This window comes from Nomascus leucogenys, chromosome 9, assembly GCF_006542625.1.
Source record: "Nomascus leucogenys isolate Asia chromosome 9, Asia_NLE_v1, whole genome shotgun sequence".
In the NCBI taxonomy this organism is placed as follows: Eukaryota; Metazoa; Chordata; class Mammalia; order Primates; family Hylobatidae; genus Nomascus; species Nomascus leucogenys.
In genome coordinates this window covers 46,587,177-46,608,313 of record NC_044389.1, presented here as the reverse complement: position 1 = coordinate 46,608,313, position 21,137 = coordinate 46,587,177, and the positions used below count along the sequence as shown (strand labels likewise).

The following is a 21,137-nucleotide window of genomic DNA, read 5'->3' as shown; positions in this document are numbered from 1 at the left end:
ATACAAAAATTAGCCTGGCTGCAATGGCACATGCCTATAGTCGCAGCTACCCAGAAGGCTGAGGTGGGAGGATTGCTTGAGCCCCAGAAGCAGAGGTTGCAGTGAGTTGAGATGGTGCCATAGCACTCCAGCCTGGGCAACAGAGCCAGACACTGTCTTTAACAAATACATTTTAAAAAATAATAAGTCAAAGGTATTACACTGGGATTGGCTGCATGTCTTCAAGTAGAGAAAGCAATCAAGACTATTGATTTTAAAAAGCATTCTATTTTGTGTTTTTAGACTTTTTTTTTTTGAGATTGCTTTGGCTCACTGCAATCTCTACCTCCTGGGCTCAAGCCATCCTCCCACCTCAGCCTCCTAAGTAGCTGGAATTACAGGTGTGTGCCACCACGCCCCACCCATTTTTTTGTAATTTTAGGAGAGGCGAGTTTCACTATGTCGCCCAGGCTGGTCTTGAACTCCTGGACTCAAGCAATGTGCCCACCTCAGCGTCCCAAAGTGCTGGAATTATAGGCATGAGTCACTGTGCCCAGCCTATTTTGTGTAGTTAGTCCTTTAATTTTGTAAAAATTTTAGGTTTTTTCAAATTTAATTTTACTATTATCTTTTATTTTTGTAGAGACAGGGTCTCACTATATTGCCCAGGCTGTTCTTGAACTCCTGGGCTCAAGCAACCTCCTGCCTCAGGCTCCCAAAGTACTGGGATTACAGGCATGAGCTACCTCACCCAGCCTTAAGCTTTTATATTGAGCTTTTTAATCTATTAAGGATTACATTTAATATAAGTGTGGCTGTTACATGTTCTCCAAGTTGCTACACAGTTATTCCTAAACCAAACTGATATAAAAGTTAATTTATTATATTGAACATCCATTTTGATTCACTACCCTGAATTGCAATTTTATGCCAGTATCTTATTGTTAACTGATGCTTTAGGATATGTTTTAATATTACTTACCTCTTTTGCACCAGATTCTTTGAGCAGTTTTATTATAGGTGAGATGGTATTGCCTCTCACAATTGAATCATCTACAAGAACAATTCTTTTGCCTTTAAAATTGTCTGACAATACTCCAAATTTTTTTGCAACACCAAGTTGTCTTAACCTCATGTTTGGCTGAATGAAGGTTCTCCCTACATACCGGTTTTTACACAGCACCTCCACATATGGAAGTCCACACTGATAGAGAAGAAATGAAAGGACAATGAGGAGTAATATACAGAATAGGCAAATATTTTCTCTAGATTGTGTTGCCACCACAATATTGAAGTAAAATTTCAAAATAATTTTCCTTTATTATTTGGAAAAAAGGCAAAAAGAAAAACCACTAAACAAAATATACTTGGTGGAAAAACCAATTCATTTTGCGAGGACTCATAATGTTTTTGTCTTAAACATTACTCCTCTGTTTCGAAAGATAACACTAAGCATGTGAAGACACGACAAAGATTAAATCACTGTCAGAAAAATTCATTATCAAAATGATAATTTTTAAAGAAATGAATTAAATTAAAAGCAGTAGACCAATGAGATACTTTTTAGGGATAGGAAGTAATTAACCCATTTATCAAGGTAATCTTTTCTAAAGTATATGCATATTAATTCTTTTAGAAGTTAATAAAGTATCCAAGGTAGTCAATATTGGATGTTATACCCCAGATTACTACAGTTACACAATCTACCTGGTTATGAAAATAAAGCATAACACTGACAACATTATGCTAAATGAACATAAACAGCTTTATTATTACCCATACTTAGTAGCAAGCAAATATTCCAGTGACTTGTGAAGATAATTCAAGACGTTTATTTTAATATTAAGTAAATTTTTCCACTGAATATATAGTTGATTAACACCATGGGTTTGAAGTACATGAGTCTACTTATAGGTGGATTTTCTTCCATCTCTGCCACCCCTGAGACAGCAAGTCCAGCCCCTTTTCCTCTTCCCTCCTCAGCCTACTCAACGTGAAGACAACAATGAGGATGAAGGTCTTTATGAAGATCCACTTTCACATAAGGAATAGTAAATATATTTTCTCCTCCTTATGATTTTCTTCAAAGCATTTACTTTTCTCTAGCTTATGTTATTGCCAAGAATATAGCATATAATACATATACAAAATATGTTAATCAACTGTTTATGTTATTGGTCAGACTTCCAGTCAACAGTAGGTTATCAGTATTTAAGTTTGGGGGCATTAAAATGCATACACAGATTTGACTGTGCAGAGGGTTGGCACGTTTAACCCCCAAATTGTTCAAGGGTCAACTGTATATTCATGATGTTATCTTTTTAAAAAGAAGGGGGCCAATTTCTGAACCCTTTAGTGAACGTTTTTTCTTTTCAGTGAACCTTTTAGTGGTTTTCACTAAAATAGTGCCATTGGATAAAAAGCCTGGAAAATAAAAAACGCTCGTAAACAAACCAACATTAACCACCAAACCTTCCTTTCTCCTTAGAAATGTTGATGAGTTTCTCTTTATAGGCAAGGGTTTCTTATTCCACAGCTGGGAGAGCAATTCACTGCATGTTAATTAAGAGAAAATACCTTTCCTGCATAAGCAAGAGCAGCAGGCGTAGCAGATTCTGGAACAGTGCTAACCAAATCTGCATCCACAGGTGCTTCAATCGCTAGCTGCTGGCCACAACGGTATCTTACTGTATAAACCATTTGGTCTGGTGTGTTTGGAAAAGGAGAGAGAGTATTTTTACTTAGCATAATATAACAGTGTTATTCTAAAAAACTAGTTCTAGAATTCTACAGATTGAGTATAAAAAGAAATGCAATATATACAAAAATATGAATGTGGAAATACACAAACTGGGGAATTCAACTGTGTGGTTTTTTAAAAAAATTTGACCTTCATATAGATCTAAAAAATCATAATCCTTACTCCTAACAAAAAACAAAATCCAAGAGTCAAAAGGAAGTGAAAAATAGTGATCTTACGACTTGTGGGCTCAGTCCTATATCCACAACATATAACTATATGCCTTCAAAGAGCCAGGTAAGCATTTGAGGCAAGAATTGCCATGTTTCAAGGAGATAGCTAAAACATTTACATGAATATTCAAAGAAAAGAAATCTACTTACCTTCAAACATACTGTCTGGTCTTGCAAAATAAACATATTCAAAGATACAAAAAGCCATTGAGTTTCCTTCAGACCTTGATATAATATCAAGAGTTCGGACATTGTGTCTGGATATTTCCACAATTTCTCCAGGCAAGACTTCACGGTAATATCTTGGGAAACAATGTTAAAGAAAGAAGACTTTTAATAAACTAGTCCTTAAGGCTAATGGAAACATTAATTATAAAGCACACAGAGTACCTTCCCTTAGAGAAACAATTGATTCATTCAATATAAAATCTAGAAGTGACTTTTTAAAGTGGTATGTCTCCTGCAATGATTTCTGTATAATCTCTCTGTAAACACTTAAGTTCTAGTATAGAATTAAAAAATTAAGGGCCCTAAGTTGTATTGAATTTTAAAAGAATAAAGTATAAAGAAAACATTTTCTCCTGGCTTATATTTTTCTATCATAACTATCTCTCATTGAGGAAGTTCTTCCTTTCTAAAATAAGTCTCTATTTTCTTTTTTTTTTTTCTTTTTTTTTGAGACGGAGTCTCGCTCTGTCGCCCAGGCTGGAGTGCAGTGGCACAATCTCGGCTCACTGCAAGCTCCGCCTCCTGGGTTCACGCCATTCTCCTGCCTCAGCCTCTCCGAGTAGCTGGGACTACAGGCGCCCGCCACCACGCCCGGCTAATTTTTTGTCTTTTTTAGTAGAGACGGGGTTTCACCGTGGTCTCGATCTCCTGACCTCGTGATCCGCCCGCCTCGGCCTCCCAAAGTGCTGGGATTACAAGCGTGAGCCACCGCGCCCGGCCTTCTATTTTCATATTGTACTGTAAAAAGAGAAAAATATCCAAAATAAAGAAATTAAAATAAGTTTCATAGTATCTTGAAAGAATGCCAGCGTCAGAATTAGAAGCTATTACTAGAACATTAAACTCAGTGCAACTGCTGAGCATAACATGCATAAGAAAAACTGTTTATAAATATTTTCTTGCAGACATCAAAAAGAAAACTTTCAAACTTTCACATAAATAAGAAACTGTCTAAAAAAAATGCTTTTCAACGTGAGAAAATATAATATGCCAAACAAGGTAAAACTTACCTTGCACCAATAGATAAGAAGCTACAAGATTCTGAAGACACCACCCATCCTTCTGTTTCTGATGTTTTTTTCTCTGTAAATCACCAATCAATTCAGTTAATGGATTCAAGAAATTTTAGGAGGCTATTTCAACAGAACAGCTAATACTAAATAAATAAGTAAATAAAACTCATAGAATAGCCAATTTCTATGACTTTAAGAGCACATGGATCCTCATTTGACTTGAGCCAAAGATAAAATAAATGATCTTCTAAGATTCCTTCTAACATTATGATTTCATGGCTAGAAAAAGACATCTTCATACAAGTCAAAACAAACCACTAAAATCATACTGCAGAAATGAAAAAGCTAGGCAAAGGACATGAATAGGCAATTAAGACAGGAAAAAATAGGAATCTCCATTAAAAACATTAAAAGGGACTCATCCAGCCAGGCATGGTGGCTCATGCCTGTAATCCCAGCACTTTGGGAGGCTAAGGTGGGCAGATCACCTGAGGTCGGGAGTTTGAGACCAGCCTGACCAACATGGAGAAACCCTGTCTCTACTAAAAATACAAAATTAGCTGGGTATGGTGGCGCGTGCCTGTAATCCCAGCTACTCAGGAGGCTGAGGTAGGAGAATCACTTGAACCCGGGAGGCAGAGGTTGCAGTGAGCTGAGATCACACCATTGCACTCCAGCAGCCTGGGCAACAAGAGCGAAACTGGGTCTCAAAAAAAAAAAAAAAAAAAAAAAAAAAAAAAGGACGCATCCTCAGGAGTACTCAAAGAAACATACTTTAAAAAGGAAGAATACATTTAGTTTTTTTTACCTAGCTCCCTCCCACCCATCAACTTTCTATACCTAAAGATTTCAGGGCTTGATAGCAGTAGGACAATAAAGGAAAAACATTATGAAATGATATTCCTTCTGAAGTTTATTACCTTTGTCATTTATATCAGACACTGGAATAAGACGACCAATGCATAGTGGACGATTTCCATAAGGATCTCGTACTGCATAAATAACATCTCTGTGCATTATAAGCAGGGAGTATGCTGTGGGTGCTTCCTTCATCAAGTTTTTAATCCTGGAATTAATTAAATAATTGAATGAATAACTTCAGTTATAAACATATGCAAGGCAAAACTCTCCTTACTAGAGCTCCAAGTTTAGTCCAGTTCTCTGCTTACCTGGCTACCCAGTCTGGGGTGTCATCTTGTTCCTGAGGAGGGGTATACGCCAGTAACTGGGTAATCATTTCACTATCAGAACTTGTGGACAGACCAATACCATGACGCAGAAGCTATATAGAAAAAAAGAGAAGTTTAATCATCAGAGGGGAAGCTCCACCCAGTAGCCAACCATAATGAAAATAAATAAGGCATTCTGTGGATGTCCAGTTACAAAAATCCTGCATCCCACTAATGCAGCAGTCCCCAACCTTTTTGGCACCAGGGACCAGTTTGGTGGAAGACAATTTTTCCATGGACCAGGGACAGGGGATGGTTTGGAGATGATTCAAGCAAATTACATTTATTGTGCACTTTATTTCTATTATTACTGTACTACAATATATAATGAAATAATTATACAACTCACCATAATCTAGAATCAGTGGGAGCCCTAAGCTTGTTTTCCTGCAACTACACAGTCCCATTTGGGGGTGATGGGAGACAGTAACAGATCATCAGGCATTATACATTAGCTTCTCATAAGGAGAGCACAACCTGGATCCCCTGCATGCACAGCTCACAACAGGGTTCATCCTCCTAGGAGAATCTAATGCTGCTGCTGATCTGGACAGGACACAGAGCTCAGGTGGTAATAGTGAGTGATGGGGAGCACCTATAAATACAGATGAAGCTTCACTTACCACTCACCTCCTGCTGTGTGGCCTGGTTCCTAACAAGCCACAGACTGGTACCAGTCCCTAGCACAGGGGTTGGGGACTCCTGCACTAATAGTATGTATATACTAATAACGGATGACCATGGCTGGAGGCAATAGGAAATCTAGAAGGTTTTCAAGCAGGAAAAAAAGTGCTTTATGAGATGTACAGAAAAGCTTTTGAATACTAAATTTGAAGGCATGCAGACCTGAAAGTGGGTAAGGGGTCTTGAAAATTTGGTCTTGAAAATTTGTGGGTCTGACCTTTTCTACCCTCAACACTCTTGATGAACTGGGTATATTCCTATAAAAGTAGTACACTACAGTGATAACTTTCAAGCTGGGTTTGTTAGTGATCATAATGGTGGCTACCCATCCTCATTGATTATTACTGATAAATGAACTATACATTTTTTCATTTGGGGACAGAAAAGCACAATAAGGTCATTATAATGCCTATGAACAGGGCTGGACAAAGCTCTAGGAAATGTCTAAAGACAGAACCGAAAAATGGAATGACAATGAGTGGTACAAAAGCCTGGGTTCTAGATATTTTTGACCCAGCAGTTCATTATTATTAAGCTTCTGTAACTGTTCATCATATGTGAATTGCCCAGCTCTAGAATGCTTATAGGATGGGGCGTGCGTGTAACCATCTATTACTAAATATCAACACGTTCTGAAGTTACCAAGTCAACATTATTGGGAGCTAATAAACTGAAGAAACTCAACATTCATTAATGAATGCCTGAATGGATAAAAGGAAGCTACTAGGAATGAATATAAAGACAGGCAGTTAAAAAAAAAAAAAAAAGAAAGATGAAATGATGAATGAAAGCATAGGCACAAATTTGACATCATTAGCACAGAAAGCTCCAAACAACATGCTGTGAACCAAGAGTTTAAGTAAACACTCTCTGTCCCTTTTCCCATATTCTAGTTTCCTGTCATTGTTTCCAATTCATTTTTTTCATGTCATCTTCAAGTTTATACTCCATTTTATTTTTATGCTTTTGTGATATGTAAGAAGAAATACATATGTTGATTTTTATCCTGGTCTTTCCCGGTACACAGCTCCTAAAACCCTTAGAATTGCCAAAATGATAGGTGTCCTTTTGTATGCTGTTGAGATGACTGGTAGCTAGGGGCTCCTGCACAGCATCAGTATGAGGGCTAGTTGCCAGGGGAATCAACCAGAAGGCTGGAGCTTCCAGCTTCATCCCTGGATCCCAAGGGAAGGGGAGAAAGGCTAAAGGTTGAGCTGATCACCAGTGGCTGATGATTTAATCATTTGTGCCTACTTCATGAAGCCTCCATAAAAATCCACAATGACTAGGTTCAGAGAGCTTCTGGATAGCTGAACACTTGGAGATGCCTGGAGAGTGGTACCCCTGGAAAGGGCATGGAAGCTCCATGCTCGTTCCCATATACCCTGCCTTTTCCATCTTTTCACCAGACTGTTCTTCTGTAGCCTTTGTAATGTCCTTTATAATAAACCGGTAAATGTATACAAAGCACTTTCTTGAGTTTTGTGATGTTTGAAACCAAAGGTAGTCCAGGGCTGTTGCAGGAACTCCCAATTTATAACTGGTTGTCGGATGTGCCAGAGGCCTGGACTTGCAACTGGCATCTGAAGTGCGGGACAATCTTGTGGGACTGAGCCCTTAACTTCTGGAACCTGACTTTACCTCCAGGTACTATCAGAATACAACCGAATTATAGGATACCCATTTGGTGTCCTCTGGAAAACTGGCTGGTATAAGAAACCCCCCTATTTGGTCACAGAAGTGTGCTGAGTCTGAGAATAGGAAAAACAGCTTGATTTTTCTTATCTCATACAAGCTTTGAACATAGCAACAGAGTTAAAGAGATGGCAAGTCCATAAACTCTAATTTCTCTATGCTTCCATCCATAAATCAACTTTCCCAAATCTCTAAAGCAGTGCATTCAAAAAGTGAGTCTAAAATGCATATTCTCACCCTTGTCTCCAACTCTAGGGGATAGCTTACAATCTGGAATTGTAACAAGTACTCCAGATCATTCTGATGCAATTGTTTGTTGCAGTTAGGTAACAGGTAGCAACAATTAGAAAATGCCCTTTACAAAGATCCTTAACTTTTATTCATTAACCCATCCTAATAATTTAAAAAGGCTTAGGGAAAACAAACAAACGTACCTTTTTCCTTAATCGAGCAGCATTTACCAATTCGCCATTATGTGCCACGGCTATCTTCCCATGAAGTGTTTCAACAACAAAGGGCTGACAATTTTCTAATTCACATTTTCCTGTGGTGGCATACCTTGTGTGTCCAATTCCAAGATTTGAAACATATAATTTTTTCAAATTGTCTTCAGTAAAGACATGATTTACAAGACCCATTCCCTTGAGAAATCAAAAAGTGCAACTTAGAAAAAAACAGACTAGTACTGCTAGTAATAAACGCCTCTCTTCTCTGCCCAGCCAATCTAAATAAGAAGTACATTTAATTTCTCTGTGTTTCAGAATTCTAATCTAAAAAAAGTCAAAAACAAATAACCTAATTGTAAGAACTGTGAAGCACTTACTTAAAAAAATTTATTGAGGTAAAAGTCACATACCATAAAATTAACCATTCTAAAGAGAACAATTTAGTGGCATTTAATACCTTCACAAGGTTGAAGCACTTCTGTTTCATAAGATACTATTCACTAAAACATTTAAGAACAGATGTACTAAGCAATAAAATTTGTCAAGTATAAAAACTAAAATTTGCATTAAAAAAATCAAAGCATCTTAAAGCATTTAAATAAATGACTCCCTATTTGAGTTGGTCTTAGGGAAAAAATTGTAACTGGGGAAGAAATACATCCTAATTTGACAAATGTTAGGATATAAAGTTGAAAGTGGCTGATCCAAAGAATATTACTTTTGATTGCAAATTATTTATTCACATCCCCCTCCCCATATTAATGATCATCTGTCTTTGTTATCTTTGTCATCCCATTTCTTTTTTCTTTCTTTTTTTTTTTTTTTTTTTTTTTTGAGATGGAGTTTCACTCTTGTTGCCCAGGCTGGAGTACAATGGCGCAATATCAGCTCACTGCAACCTCCGCCTCCCAGGTTCAAACGATTCTCCTACCTCAGCCTCCCGAGTAGCTGGGATTACAGGTATGTGCCACCATGCCTGGCTAATTTTGTATTTTTAGTAGAGACAGGGTTTCTCCATGTTGGTCAGGCTGGTCTTGAACTCCCGACCTCAGGTGATCCTCCTGCCTTGGCCTCCCAAAGTCCTGGGATTACAGGCATGAACCACCGCACCTGGCCTGTCATCAACATTTCTTAAACTTCAAATTTACCTTGTGTGATTTGAATGTTGGCACTGAACTCCCATCACTAGTCACAATACCAGCACTCTCCTGACCCCTGTGAATATAAAAAGATATTAGCTGTTAAATCTGCTAATTGATTAGCTTCTTGAAGAACTTTATCAAGCATACTTTCTCAACAAGCATCCATGAACTTAGTGTGACAACACATTAACTGCTACTTGTACTAGCACTACTTCTATTGATGATGCTGATGCTGATGATTAGCAATCACAGCAGATGACAATGTAACAATTAGACATCTCATCTAATTCTAACTAACATGCCAGGTAGAATGTCCTAAGCATTTTACGTTGTAAAAATAAAGAATTTAAAAGCTATTGGAACCCTGAATATACTTTAGGCCTTGAGAGAGAGATGACTGTGATCTAAGTCACATATGGTTACAACTTCTGTTTCTCAGATTATAGATTAACTCACTTTCTTATTTTTCTTGTTCTATACAATGACTAGAGAGAATTAAAAGACATCAGAGACGGCCGGGTGCGGTGGCTCAGGCCTGTAATCCCAGCACTTTGGGAGGCTGACGTGGGCGGATTACGAGGTCAAGGCTGGAGACCATCCTGGCCAACATGGTGAAACCCTGTCTCTACTAAAAATACAAAAATTAGCTGGCCATAGTGGCACACGCTTGTAGTCCCAGCTATTCAGGAGGCTGAGGCAGGAGAATTGCTTGAATCCGGGAGGCGGAGTTGCAGTGAACCAAGATCGCACCAGTGCACTCCAGCCTGGGCGACAGAGCAGAGGCTCCGTCTCAAAAAAAAAAAAAAAAAAAAAAAAAAACATCAGAAACAGTAACCTCCTGCCTTCTCAAGTGATGACCTTTGTTAAAGATTAACTTCTAGGCGGAGGCGGGTGGACCATGAGGTCAAGAGATCAAGACCATCCTGGCTAACACGGTGAAACCCCGTCTCTACTAAAAATACAAAAAATTAGCCAGGCGTAGTGGCGGGCGCCTGTAGTCCCAGTTACTCGGGAGGCTGAGACAGAATGGCGTGAACCCGGGAGGCGGAGCTTGCAGTGAGCCCATATCGCGCCACTGCACTCCGGCCTGGCCTGGGCGACAGAGCGAGACTCCGTCTCCAAAAAAAAAAAAAAAAAAAGCTTCTGTTTTGTTGTCCTGCTTTGCTTAGACCAAATGAAAGAAAACCCATTAACATCCTCTGTAAAAAATGTTAAATGTACCCTTCCCCAAAAGAACCACCACCTATAACCAAACTGCTGTAACTGGGCGCGCTAACCTTGTATAAAAAATGTTGTGATTCTGCTAAAAACTCCTCTGTCTGCCTATAGAAATGAAACCTTAACTTTCCTACTTTGCAATGCTGACTCCATTCCTTGGAATTAGTGTTTCTGGTGAGACATCCTCAAACTTGGTGCATGAATACTCTCTTTAAATTAGATTCTGATCCTTTTAATTATTTAGGTTGATAGCATGCGTGATCTAATTTGGCTTTCACAACAATCCTATGAAGTAGGTACTATGATTACCATGCCCATTTTACAGATAAACACACTAAAGCAATAGAAAGGAAGTTACTTTCCCATTGTCACACAGACAGCAAGTGGTACAGCCAGGATTCGAATGCAGATAATCCAAGTGCAGAATTTATGCTTCTAACTCTACTCTTTATAACCTCTAAATAGGGTTTCAACAGGATGAGTATGTAGATGTAAATTAAAATCTCCAAATATAATAGAGGCAAAATGCACAGTTGGTAACCATTTTTTGTGCCTTTCTGCATTTTCCAAATGTTCTCCAATAAATAGCACTTTTGCTATTAGAAAAAAAAAATGTTGTTTCTGAAAACTCTCTGCTGACCAGGCACCCTTTCCCATGTCTGTGTCTCATTTCCTGCATTAGTGTTGATTAAGTGGTGATACAGAGAAAAAAACCAAAATCTAGACTGAAGGTAGGGCAAGACATAGTAAAGACTAAGAGCATCCATACCGCTGTGCAGTATAAACTCTCATAAAGGTTCCAACTGCTTTACCATTTTTAATAGCTCTGAATGAGTGCTATAAATAGTAGATGTTTATTGACCAATTTTTGTTCCAAAGAATATATATCAGGATAGAAACAAAAAGTAAACCTCTTCCATATGTGCCTGTAGACTTCAGTAGCTGTTAATACATTGATTTATTTGGTAAAAAGGAACCTTTTTCAAAATTACATATTGCAATTGTTGCAGCGTTTTATTAACGAGAAAAACTACAACATTAAATACTTTGCCAAGTAAAACTCTAAAAAAACTTGGCATGATCACAGCTCACAGCAGCCTCAAGAAATGATTTTATTAAATGCATTAAATATTGAAAATAGATATGCATAATACTATATACCATATGGGACTAAATAAATTGACTTATGATTTATTTAGTGAAATGCTGTGGGGTCTGTAAGTTAACCAATGTTAGAGGACTAGGTGATTCATGTCAGAGGAAATATATTATTAACATTGGCTACAGACCTCTGGGAAAAAACCTCTGCCAACCATTTTCAAAACAATTTTTAAAAATCAACAATCATTTGGTAAAACAGTAAATTACGTAAGAAAAGAAATACACAAAAAACGGTTTTCTTTCCCTTTTGTCTCACGGGTAGTTTTTCCTTCAGGCTGAAATGAATATAGTTAAGAATCATTTAGATCTAGGCTTCTTTAATCACAAAGCCTGCTTATTTGGCAGTTTCTCAAGTTACTCCCTCAGGCAGCTTGAACCAGTTAAACTAGATCTTTTCAGCTCTTGGGAGCTTAGTGACAACCAGCCGTCTGGTTTCCTAGGAAACAAAACCTTGGCTAGAAATAGTGAATCATTTCCAGGTCACTTTCAACATGGAGAGTGGAGCAGGAAAGCACTGGACTAAGGAGGAGGTTAAAGCTTTGCTAAGTGTCTGGGCAGAAAAAAATATACGAAAACAACTTTATGGAACACTAAGAAATAAAGGAATATTTATTTACATTGCTAAAAGGCTGCAATCATTAGGAGTATACAGAGATTGGAAACAGTGCCGGGCTAAGTACAAAAATCTCAAATATGAATATAGAACAGTTAAATATGCCCATAACTCTGGAGACAGCTCTAAAACTATGAAGTTCTTCCATGATTTGGATGTAATCCTGCAGTATGAACCTGCCACACAATTTACAGAGGAAGATGCAAATGACAGGTACCTGGAAACGCTCAGCCCAAGTACAGCCCCAGAGACCACTGAAGGTAAAAAAAAAAAAAAAAAAAAAGTACTCTTTTGTTTTTCTTTTGTTTTACAGTTTTACGAACTGTAAAAGTTCAGGACTTCTGAGGCCGTATGATAAATATAGACTGAATTATCAAGACTGAGGAAAAATAACCAATTTATTATGCTATTTTGCACAAGGTTAAGAATTAATTTTTTAAAAAAGAGGTTAAATATTACCACTTTAAAAAAATCTGTAAAATACAGAAAAAGCACATTACAATGGCACTGACTGCTAGTGCCAACTGCAAGTGATACGTTTTTGAAATATGGATTGAGTTCTAAAAATAGTTTGTTTTAATTTTATAAGAGTGGCAAAAAAGGGGAAAAATATCAAAAACATTGCTCAACTGATGTTTTTCCACAGCTCCAAACAAGAACTTTCTCCTTTATTTAATTTCCATTTTCCTAAATTTATGAATAAAAGCACATTTAAAATAACTGTTCAACACTATTTCATCACTTGTTTAACAATGAAGAACAGCTCCATTTTAACAGTGAAGTATAATGAAGACTTAATAGATTAAATGATCTGAGACTAAGTGATTGAGAGGGGTTTCTTGACGTGCTGTGTTGTTAAACCCAACACTATTTACATAGAATCTATGCATTGTCTGTGGAAGCATTAGTAGGCAAAGGGAGAGAAATCAATGACAGTGATGAGATGTCTACCATAGTCTAAATCTTATAGACGCTATTTTTAAGAGCAGAATTATTCAAAAATCTGTAATACCGACTATCTGTGTGTACCACGGGCAAAGCACTAAGCAATATGCATTTAGTAATGCGAAACCTCAAGAAGGACAGAACTGCAAATAAATTTAACACCTGAGAGAAAATAGTAAATAGTATAATAAAAGTACCAAATGTGAATGGGGTTAAGAGGACAAAGATTACAACTGGTTAACTTAAGTTAGCTAATTTTCATGTTTACAGCTCAGTAACAAATCATTTCATTAAAAGAAGAATCCACCCTGCCTACATTCTTTCCATTTCTGAGATGACACCAAATTCTGAGAAAGCTTTGCACTTATTACCATATTAAACAGCAATTACATTAGTTTATTCAATTAAACACCTTCGACTCTTCATTATTTAAGTGCTTTAAATATTGATTAATAAATAAGTAAATCACTTAGCTTCTGAAAGTCCCAGATTTTAACCAGGAGTTGGTCTGATGAAGATATGGGTGCCAATATCTCTACTTCTTAAAGGGATCTTCAGCCCTTTCAGGTACTCCCTTGGCTCCAAACTCCTTCGTTTTCACTCATCAACAGAGGGACTATCCTTACAACTTAACTACGCACGTTCAGGTACCTCAAACTCCCAATTCCAAAATCAAACTCTCTATTCTCCCACCAACTTTTTTTTTTTTTTTAAAGAGAGAGGGTTTCACTCCTGTCACCCAAGCTGAAGTGCAGTGGCGTGATCTTGGCTCACTGCTGCCTCAACTTCCAGGACTCAAATGATCCTCCCAACTCAGCCTCCTGAATAGCTGGGACTATGGGGTGTGAGCCACCATGCCCAGCTAATTTTTTGTATTTTTAGTAGAGATGGGTTTCACACCAGGTTGCCCCGGCTGGTCTTGAACTCCTGGGCTCAAGAGATTCTCCTGCTTCGGCCTCCCAAAGTGAGGCATGATCCACCACATCTAGCCTGAATTTGATCCTCCTACAAATTGCTTCCACCTTAGCATCACTATATTTCCAATCACTTATGCAGAAACATTTGAGATATCCTTGATTTTTGGTCAGTCACTAAGTCTTTAAAAAATCTGCTGACATACTGCATAAAATTTTCTCTCTGCTCTATTTTCATTATGACTAGCCAGAACTTCATTGTCTCATATGGAATATTAATGTAACCTCTTTACCGGGCTCCCTAGTTTTCAGCCTCTTCCCATATACTTTCCACAATACCACTAGTTGTTCTTTACATTTTTAAACTATAAAATTATAAGCATATTAACATTTTGGTTGCATTAAAAATAATCTTTAAATTATACCCAAGATTAACCATGATCTAAAATTAAATATAACAATTAATGGTTCCATAATATTTAACTGAGTGTGGGTCTTCACATCCCTCATGCAAATGATACTGCAATTAATACCTTTTGTCCATTTTTAGTATTATTACTTTAAGACACAAGTTCTAATACTGATTCAGGAGGGTATAATTACTTTGGGTTTTTGTTGTTGTTGTTCTTGTCTTGTTTTTGGTTTTTTGTTTTGTTTGAGACGGAGCCTCACTCTGTCACCCAGGCTGGAGTGCAGTGGTGCCATCTCAGCTCACCACAACCTCTGCTTCCCAGGTTCAAGCAATTCTCCTGCCTCAGCCTCCTGAGCTGGGATTAGAGGCGCAACGCCACCATGCCCAGCTAGTTTTTGTATTTTTAGTAGAGACAGGGTTTCACCATGTTGACCAGGCTGGTCTCGAAGTCCTGTCCTCAAGTGATCTGCCCACCTTGGCCTCCCAAAGTGCTGGCATTACAGGCCTGAGGCACCATGTCTGGCCATTACTTTGAAACATTATTTCTAAAATAACTGCTTTCCAAAACAACCGTACTTCACTAGCCATGATAGTGTCCCTTCTGTAGAACCACTGTCATGCAAAATTATGGAGTATTGATGGGAAGAAAGGACTGTCCAAATTTGATAAGTAAATAATGATTTAGGCCAGGCATGGTGGCTCATGCCTGTAATCCCAGCACTTTGGGAGGTTGAGGCGGGTGGATCACCTGAGGTCAGGAGTTCAAGACCAGCCTGACCAACATGGTGAAACCCCATCTCTACTAAAAATACAAAAAATTAGCTGGGCATGGTGGTAGGCACCTGTAATCCCAGCTACTCGGGAGGCTGAGACAGGAGAATCGCTTGAATCCAGGAGGCAGAGGTTACAGTGAGCCAAGACCACGCCACTGTACTCCAGCCTGGGTGACAAAAGTAAAACTCTATCTCAAAATAAATAAATTAAATAAATAATTAATGACTTAGGCTAATTTAAGAAACAATGGCCTATAATGATATATAAATTGGTAACTTTTAATTTGCATTTGTTTAATTACCAGTAAGGTGGAACACTTTTCTATACAATTTTACAAACTGACCATTTGTGTCAACTGGGGTCTTAGAAATTTGCATGATTTTCTTGCCTTTTGATTTATTTGACCTGCAGAATCCAAAAATTTTTAAGGTAAAGTTTTCTCCCTAAGGCTTAGGAAGCCCTCCTTGCACCAGGTTTGATTCATTATGTAATGTTTTCTGGTTTTTCCTATGGCGGAACCAGCAGAATTTTTATTGGTGTGTGATACACGGAAAGAGGGAAGAAAATGAAAGCGCCTTTTCCACTGTTGGGATCAACCTCACGCAAGTGGTAAGGATAGGCCACTTGTTAGGCAGCAAGTCGCCAGGACCAGAGCCATGGCAAAGGACCCAAATACACTTTTGACCAACTCTAAGAGGCTTCATGTTCTGCTAAATCTGATCATCCTCAGCCTCAGAATTCCTTTGGCCTATGGCTGCCAAACCACATTCCTTCAGTGGTCAATTTCCCCTCTATTTCACTCCTCTTATTTTATACGAATGCATCACAAGTAATGATCTAAGAGTTTCAGTTTAAAATCCCCAGAGCCTCTGCCTACAGTTTTAGGATTCGTGCTGTGGAATGAGCAACTTAGGAAAAGATTATCTAAAGAGGCTGGAGAGAGAGCTTTTCTGTTTCACTATCATCTGTATGTTTGGTCCAGACTCTTTTCCATGGAGGTAAATCTAGACTCTAAACCAGGTAATAGAATAGAAACCCTGCCTTTATTTACTGCTCTCATACTCAAGCTCAGGTGTTAAATAACCTGGGCCCTGTTTCTCTAAAGGTAATTCTTACAGAACTCCAGATTTTTATTTTCCCTGTTTTCAACCAATATAAAACATTCCTCAACAACATTTTAGCCTAAAGCAATTATAAAACCTGATTTAAAATTTTTGACAAGTTTTACCTTGAGAGTTTATAAAAATACAACTGTGCCATCTGAAAGCAGTGATGTGCTTTTGTACTTATATTTATTTTTCATTTGTTTTTCTATTTTAACACAGAAACCCTAATAGAGTTTTTAAGATGATAAAGAGCATATCTTTTCTTTTTCTTCAATGGGAATGCCTGTAAACATAATGGTGAATCATGATTTTAAATGAATGTTTATGCCATTAAAATCACACCTAAAAGTTGAAATATTAATGTAAAATACAATGCTACTTTTGTTACTCAATAAAATAGAACTGGAAAAACATTTGGAAATGAAATGATTAATGAGATGAGTGAATTTTTAATTGAGACATTACAAAGAGCAATCAAAAGATATGTATCCGCCTCCCAGTCTGCAATTTCATTGTAATTATAATTCATCTTCATGTGTCAATTGAGTTAAAAATCATGTAAATTGGATTCCTTTCTAAGATGTACTTCATCCTCCTCATTTGATCACTTTAAAAAGTAGCCTATGCCTCATTTTATGAAAGCCTATATAAAAGCATCCAAACCATAAAACAAGGAAATCAAAGGAGGACTTCAATTTTTATGGTTGGCATGGTTCTTTTAAATGACATATTCCTTAGTCCATTTAAACATAATGTAGATTAACTTCTGGAAACTTTAGTATGTACCAATCAATAAATTATATAAGATACTTAAAAACTCTAAGCTATTTGATCATATATGCCAAAAAAACAGCATTTTCTAATTATCTATCTCATTGCAGGACCTACTCTTTTACATTACTGGTATTATTTAGCCTACTCTGTTAGAGCACCCAAGATACAATTATAAATAAAACACCACATTTTAAAAATGTAAGGCTGGGCACAGTGGCTCACGCCTGTAATCCCAGCACTTTGGGAGACGGAGGATCACCTGAGGTTAGGAGCTCGAGACCAGCCTGGCCAACATGGTGAAACCTCGTGTCTACCAAAAATACAAAAATTAGCCGGGAGTGGTGGTGCATGCCTGTTGTCCTAGCTACCCAGGAGGCTGAGGCAGGAGAATTGCTGGAACCTGGGAGGCAGAGGTTGCAGTGAGCCGAGATCATGCCACTGCACTCCAGCCTGGGCGACAGTGAAACTCTGTCTCAAAAAAAAGTAATTTAACTTGAAAACTAACTACAACCATTTCTAAAACCTTAAAAAATTATCAAACAATTCTAGCAGAAGTTCAAAATGGACCATGTCAATGGGATGGAAAAAATTAGATTTCTCTTTAAATACACAAATACTTAAACTATATTATACAACTCTATTACAAAATGTCTATCACAAATCTATTTTCAAGAATATGACCACGTTTAGCTAAAGCTATTAGAATTATCGGTTATGTTGTTTCTAAAAGGAATTATGTTACACTTCCAGGTAAAATGTCAATTGCTTCAGTAGATAAGGAAGACATCTCAGGAAATCCTTTACTTCTGGTTTCTCATGTCAGACCAACGGAACTAGGTATAGTATAATGGATGGGACAGAATGAAACTGATCTAATTTCAAACTGAAAGATAAGACTGGTTCCTAATCTGAGAAAACTGACAACTTTTCCTGGAAAAAACACTTAGAATTGGTTTATGTTTTCCTCCCTTTTTGCCAACCCATACTGAAAAAAATTATTTCTAAAGCAAATGATTTCTTTACCAAATTTAAGTTTCCTAGAAATACTGGTTCTCTAATTTCCGAACTTTACTCTTTAAATATTATAAGAAATCTGATGGCTAAACTTACTCATAGTAATGAACATGATCACCTCAGTGTTGAGGCAAGGAATTAAGACAAACAGAATTTTACATCTGAAAGTAAACATCAGAGCCACAACCAGGTCAAGGATAATTTTAATCACCCAATGAATTCAGTGTAAATCCTTCTTTGCTTCTATTTTTCTTTTCTTTTTTTTTTTTGGAGACTGAGTCTCACTCTGTTGCCCAGGCTGGAGTGCAGTGTCATGATCGCAGCTCACTGCAACCTCTGCCTCTGGGGTTCAAGCAATTCTCCTACCTCAGCTTCCCAACTAGCTGGGATTACAAGAGTGCACCACCACGCCCAGCTAATTTTGTATATTTAGTAGAGACAGGGTTTCACCATGTTAGCCAGGCTGATCTAGAACTCTTGACCTCTGGTGATCCACCTGCTTCGGCCTCCCAAATTGCTGGGATTACAGCTGTGAGCCACTGCACCCGGCCACTTCTAATTTCTTATTGAAGCTAGAAGCAAAAACCTTACTTCTAACTTAAATAATAGAAAAACTTATTTGTAACCCAAATAAGAAAAAAAATTCTGAAAAAGCATTTCAAAGCAAAGATATTAAATATTTGTAACCCAAATAAGAAAAAAAATTCTGAAAAGCATTTCAAAGCAAAGATATTAAATACACCATAAAATATCTCAAACAAACGCTATAAAGTTTTTTTTCAATGACTTCAAACTCATGAACCTGATAAAAGTTATTAATTGTACTATCATTTGTATGATAGGGGCCAAAACCTAAACTCAGTTAAGTATTACTGAACCATTCATTGTAATATTTAATTTTAAATTATGGCCAGGCACAGTGACTCACACCTATAACCCCAGTATTTTGGGAGGCCAAGGTGCAGGATCACTTGAGACCAGGAGTTCGAGACTAGCCTGGGCAACATAGCGAGACTCCATGCCTAAAAAAAATTATTAAAAATAGTCCAGGTGCAGTCAGTGGCTCATGCCTGTAGTCCCAGCTACTTGTGAGGCTGAGGCGGGAAGGCTCACTTGAGCCCAGGGGTTCAAGGCTGCAGTGAGCCATGACTGTGCTACTACATACACTCCAGCCTGTGCAACAGAGTCTATGAAAAGAAAGAAACAAAATAAATTATGATTAATCTTCAGTGTAATTTGAAGATTTGTTTTTTTTTTTTTTTTTTTTTTTTGAGACAGAGTCTCGCTCTGTCACCAAGCTAGAGTGCAGTGGTGCGATCTTGGCTCACTGCAATTCCGCCTCCCAGGTTCAAGCAATTCTCCTGCCTCAGCCTCCTGAGTAGCTGGGATTACAGGTGTGCACCACCACACCCAGCTAATTTTTGTATTTTCAGTAAAGACATGGTTTCACCACATTGGCCAGGATGGTCTTGATCTCCTGACCTCGTGATCCGCATGCCTTGGCCACCCAAAGTGCTGGGATTACAGGCGTGAGCCACCATGCCTGGCTGAAGATTATTTTTAATGCAAACAAAATGTTAATGTCATGCATGGTAGCATGTGCCTGTGGTCCCAGCTACTCTGGAGGCTCGCTTGAACCTGGGAGGTTCAGGCTGCAATGAGCGGTGATCTCTCCACTACACTCTAGCCTTAGTGAAAGAAAATTACTTTCTTTTTTAAAAAATTTATTTTATTTTATCTTATTTTGAGACAGGGTCTCACTCTTCCACCCAGGCTGGAGTGCAGTAGTGTATTCTCGGCCCATTGCAACCTCCACCTCCCGGACTCAAGCAATCCTCCCACCTCAGCCTCCCGAATACCTGAGACCACAGGCACATGCCAACAAGCCTGGCTAATTTTTGCATTTTTTTGTAGATACAGGTTTTGCCCTGTTGCCCAGGCTGGTCTCCAACTCCTGAGCTCAGGCAATCCACCTGCCTTGGCACCCCAAAGTGCTGGGATTACAGGCCTGAGCCACCATGCCCAGCCAAAAATTCCTTTCTTTTTAATAATATTACATCCAATTTGAAACCCTGTCTCAAAAAAAACACAAAAACCAAAGTTAATGTGCTTGTAAGTTTATAATTCAAAAAATGAACCTACTTTTATGAAAATGAAATCTGAGAAAAACACAAGATAATATGGTTGTCAAAATAACCAATATAAAGTCAAGTACTGTCAGTAATGTAAATGAAGTACAAAACTGTTCTAGAGACCTAATACACACCATAGCATGTTAAAGGATTTATAACTAAGCGGAGACACACTGCCTAGGAACAAGGCATTATGAAATTTCTGACACATTTCCCCACCATTAAAAGAAAATACTTCATTTAAAATGGCTTTAGTCTTTCTGTAATTTTCACAAGGTGTAAGCACTGATTGTTCTGTGTGACTCTTCCAAGCCCTCAGTTCATGAGTAGCCTCAGTTCTCAACCCTGACTACACATTAGATTCACAATCTGGGGGTGAGGGATGAGGCAGGTACCAGAGTGGCGGTTTTTAAATGCTTCCCAGTAGACTGATATATAGCTAAAGGAAATCGTAAGATAAAGAAAAAAGAAAGGAGTTAAATTGTTTGTACCTATCCTATTTCAAAACAAATTATCTACAATGAGCTGTTTTCTTAAGTAATTACTGTTTTCTATAGTAAATGCTACACATTTATATATTGAACTTCCACTATACACTGATATACACCCTACATACTAAAGGAGTAGTATGGAAAAGAAAAAAAATGGTATACAGGAAAGATGATCAAAATGTGACTAAAAAAAC

The 21,137-nt window shown here is 37.8% G+C and overlaps 1 protein-coding gene across 1 annotated transcript in view; it reads right to left on the bottom strand.

Annotated features, from left to right (window-relative positions):
• The window catches only part of PPAT (phosphoribosyl pyrophosphate amidotransferase), a 42,124-nt gene that overhangs the window by 4,818 nt on the left and 16,169 nt on the right, over nt 1-21,137 (bottom strand). The window contains exons 2-9 of the mRNA XM_004093145.2: nt 9,396-9,462; nt 8,236-8,442; nt 5,363-5,475; nt 5,114-5,259; nt 4,191-4,263; nt 3,103-3,254; nt 2,557-2,684; nt 962-1,183 (exon numbers count right to left, since the gene is read on the bottom strand). Coding sequence (XP_004093193.1) covers nt 962-1,183; nt 2,557-2,684; nt 3,103-3,254; nt 4,191-4,263; nt 5,114-5,259; nt 5,363-5,475; nt 8,236-8,442; nt 9,396-9,462 — 1,108 coding nt within the window. The remainder of the gene's footprint in view (nt 1-961; nt 1,184-2,556; nt 2,685-3,102; nt 3,255-4,190; nt 4,264-5,113; nt 5,260-5,362; nt 5,476-8,235; nt 8,443-9,395; nt 9,463-21,137) is intronic.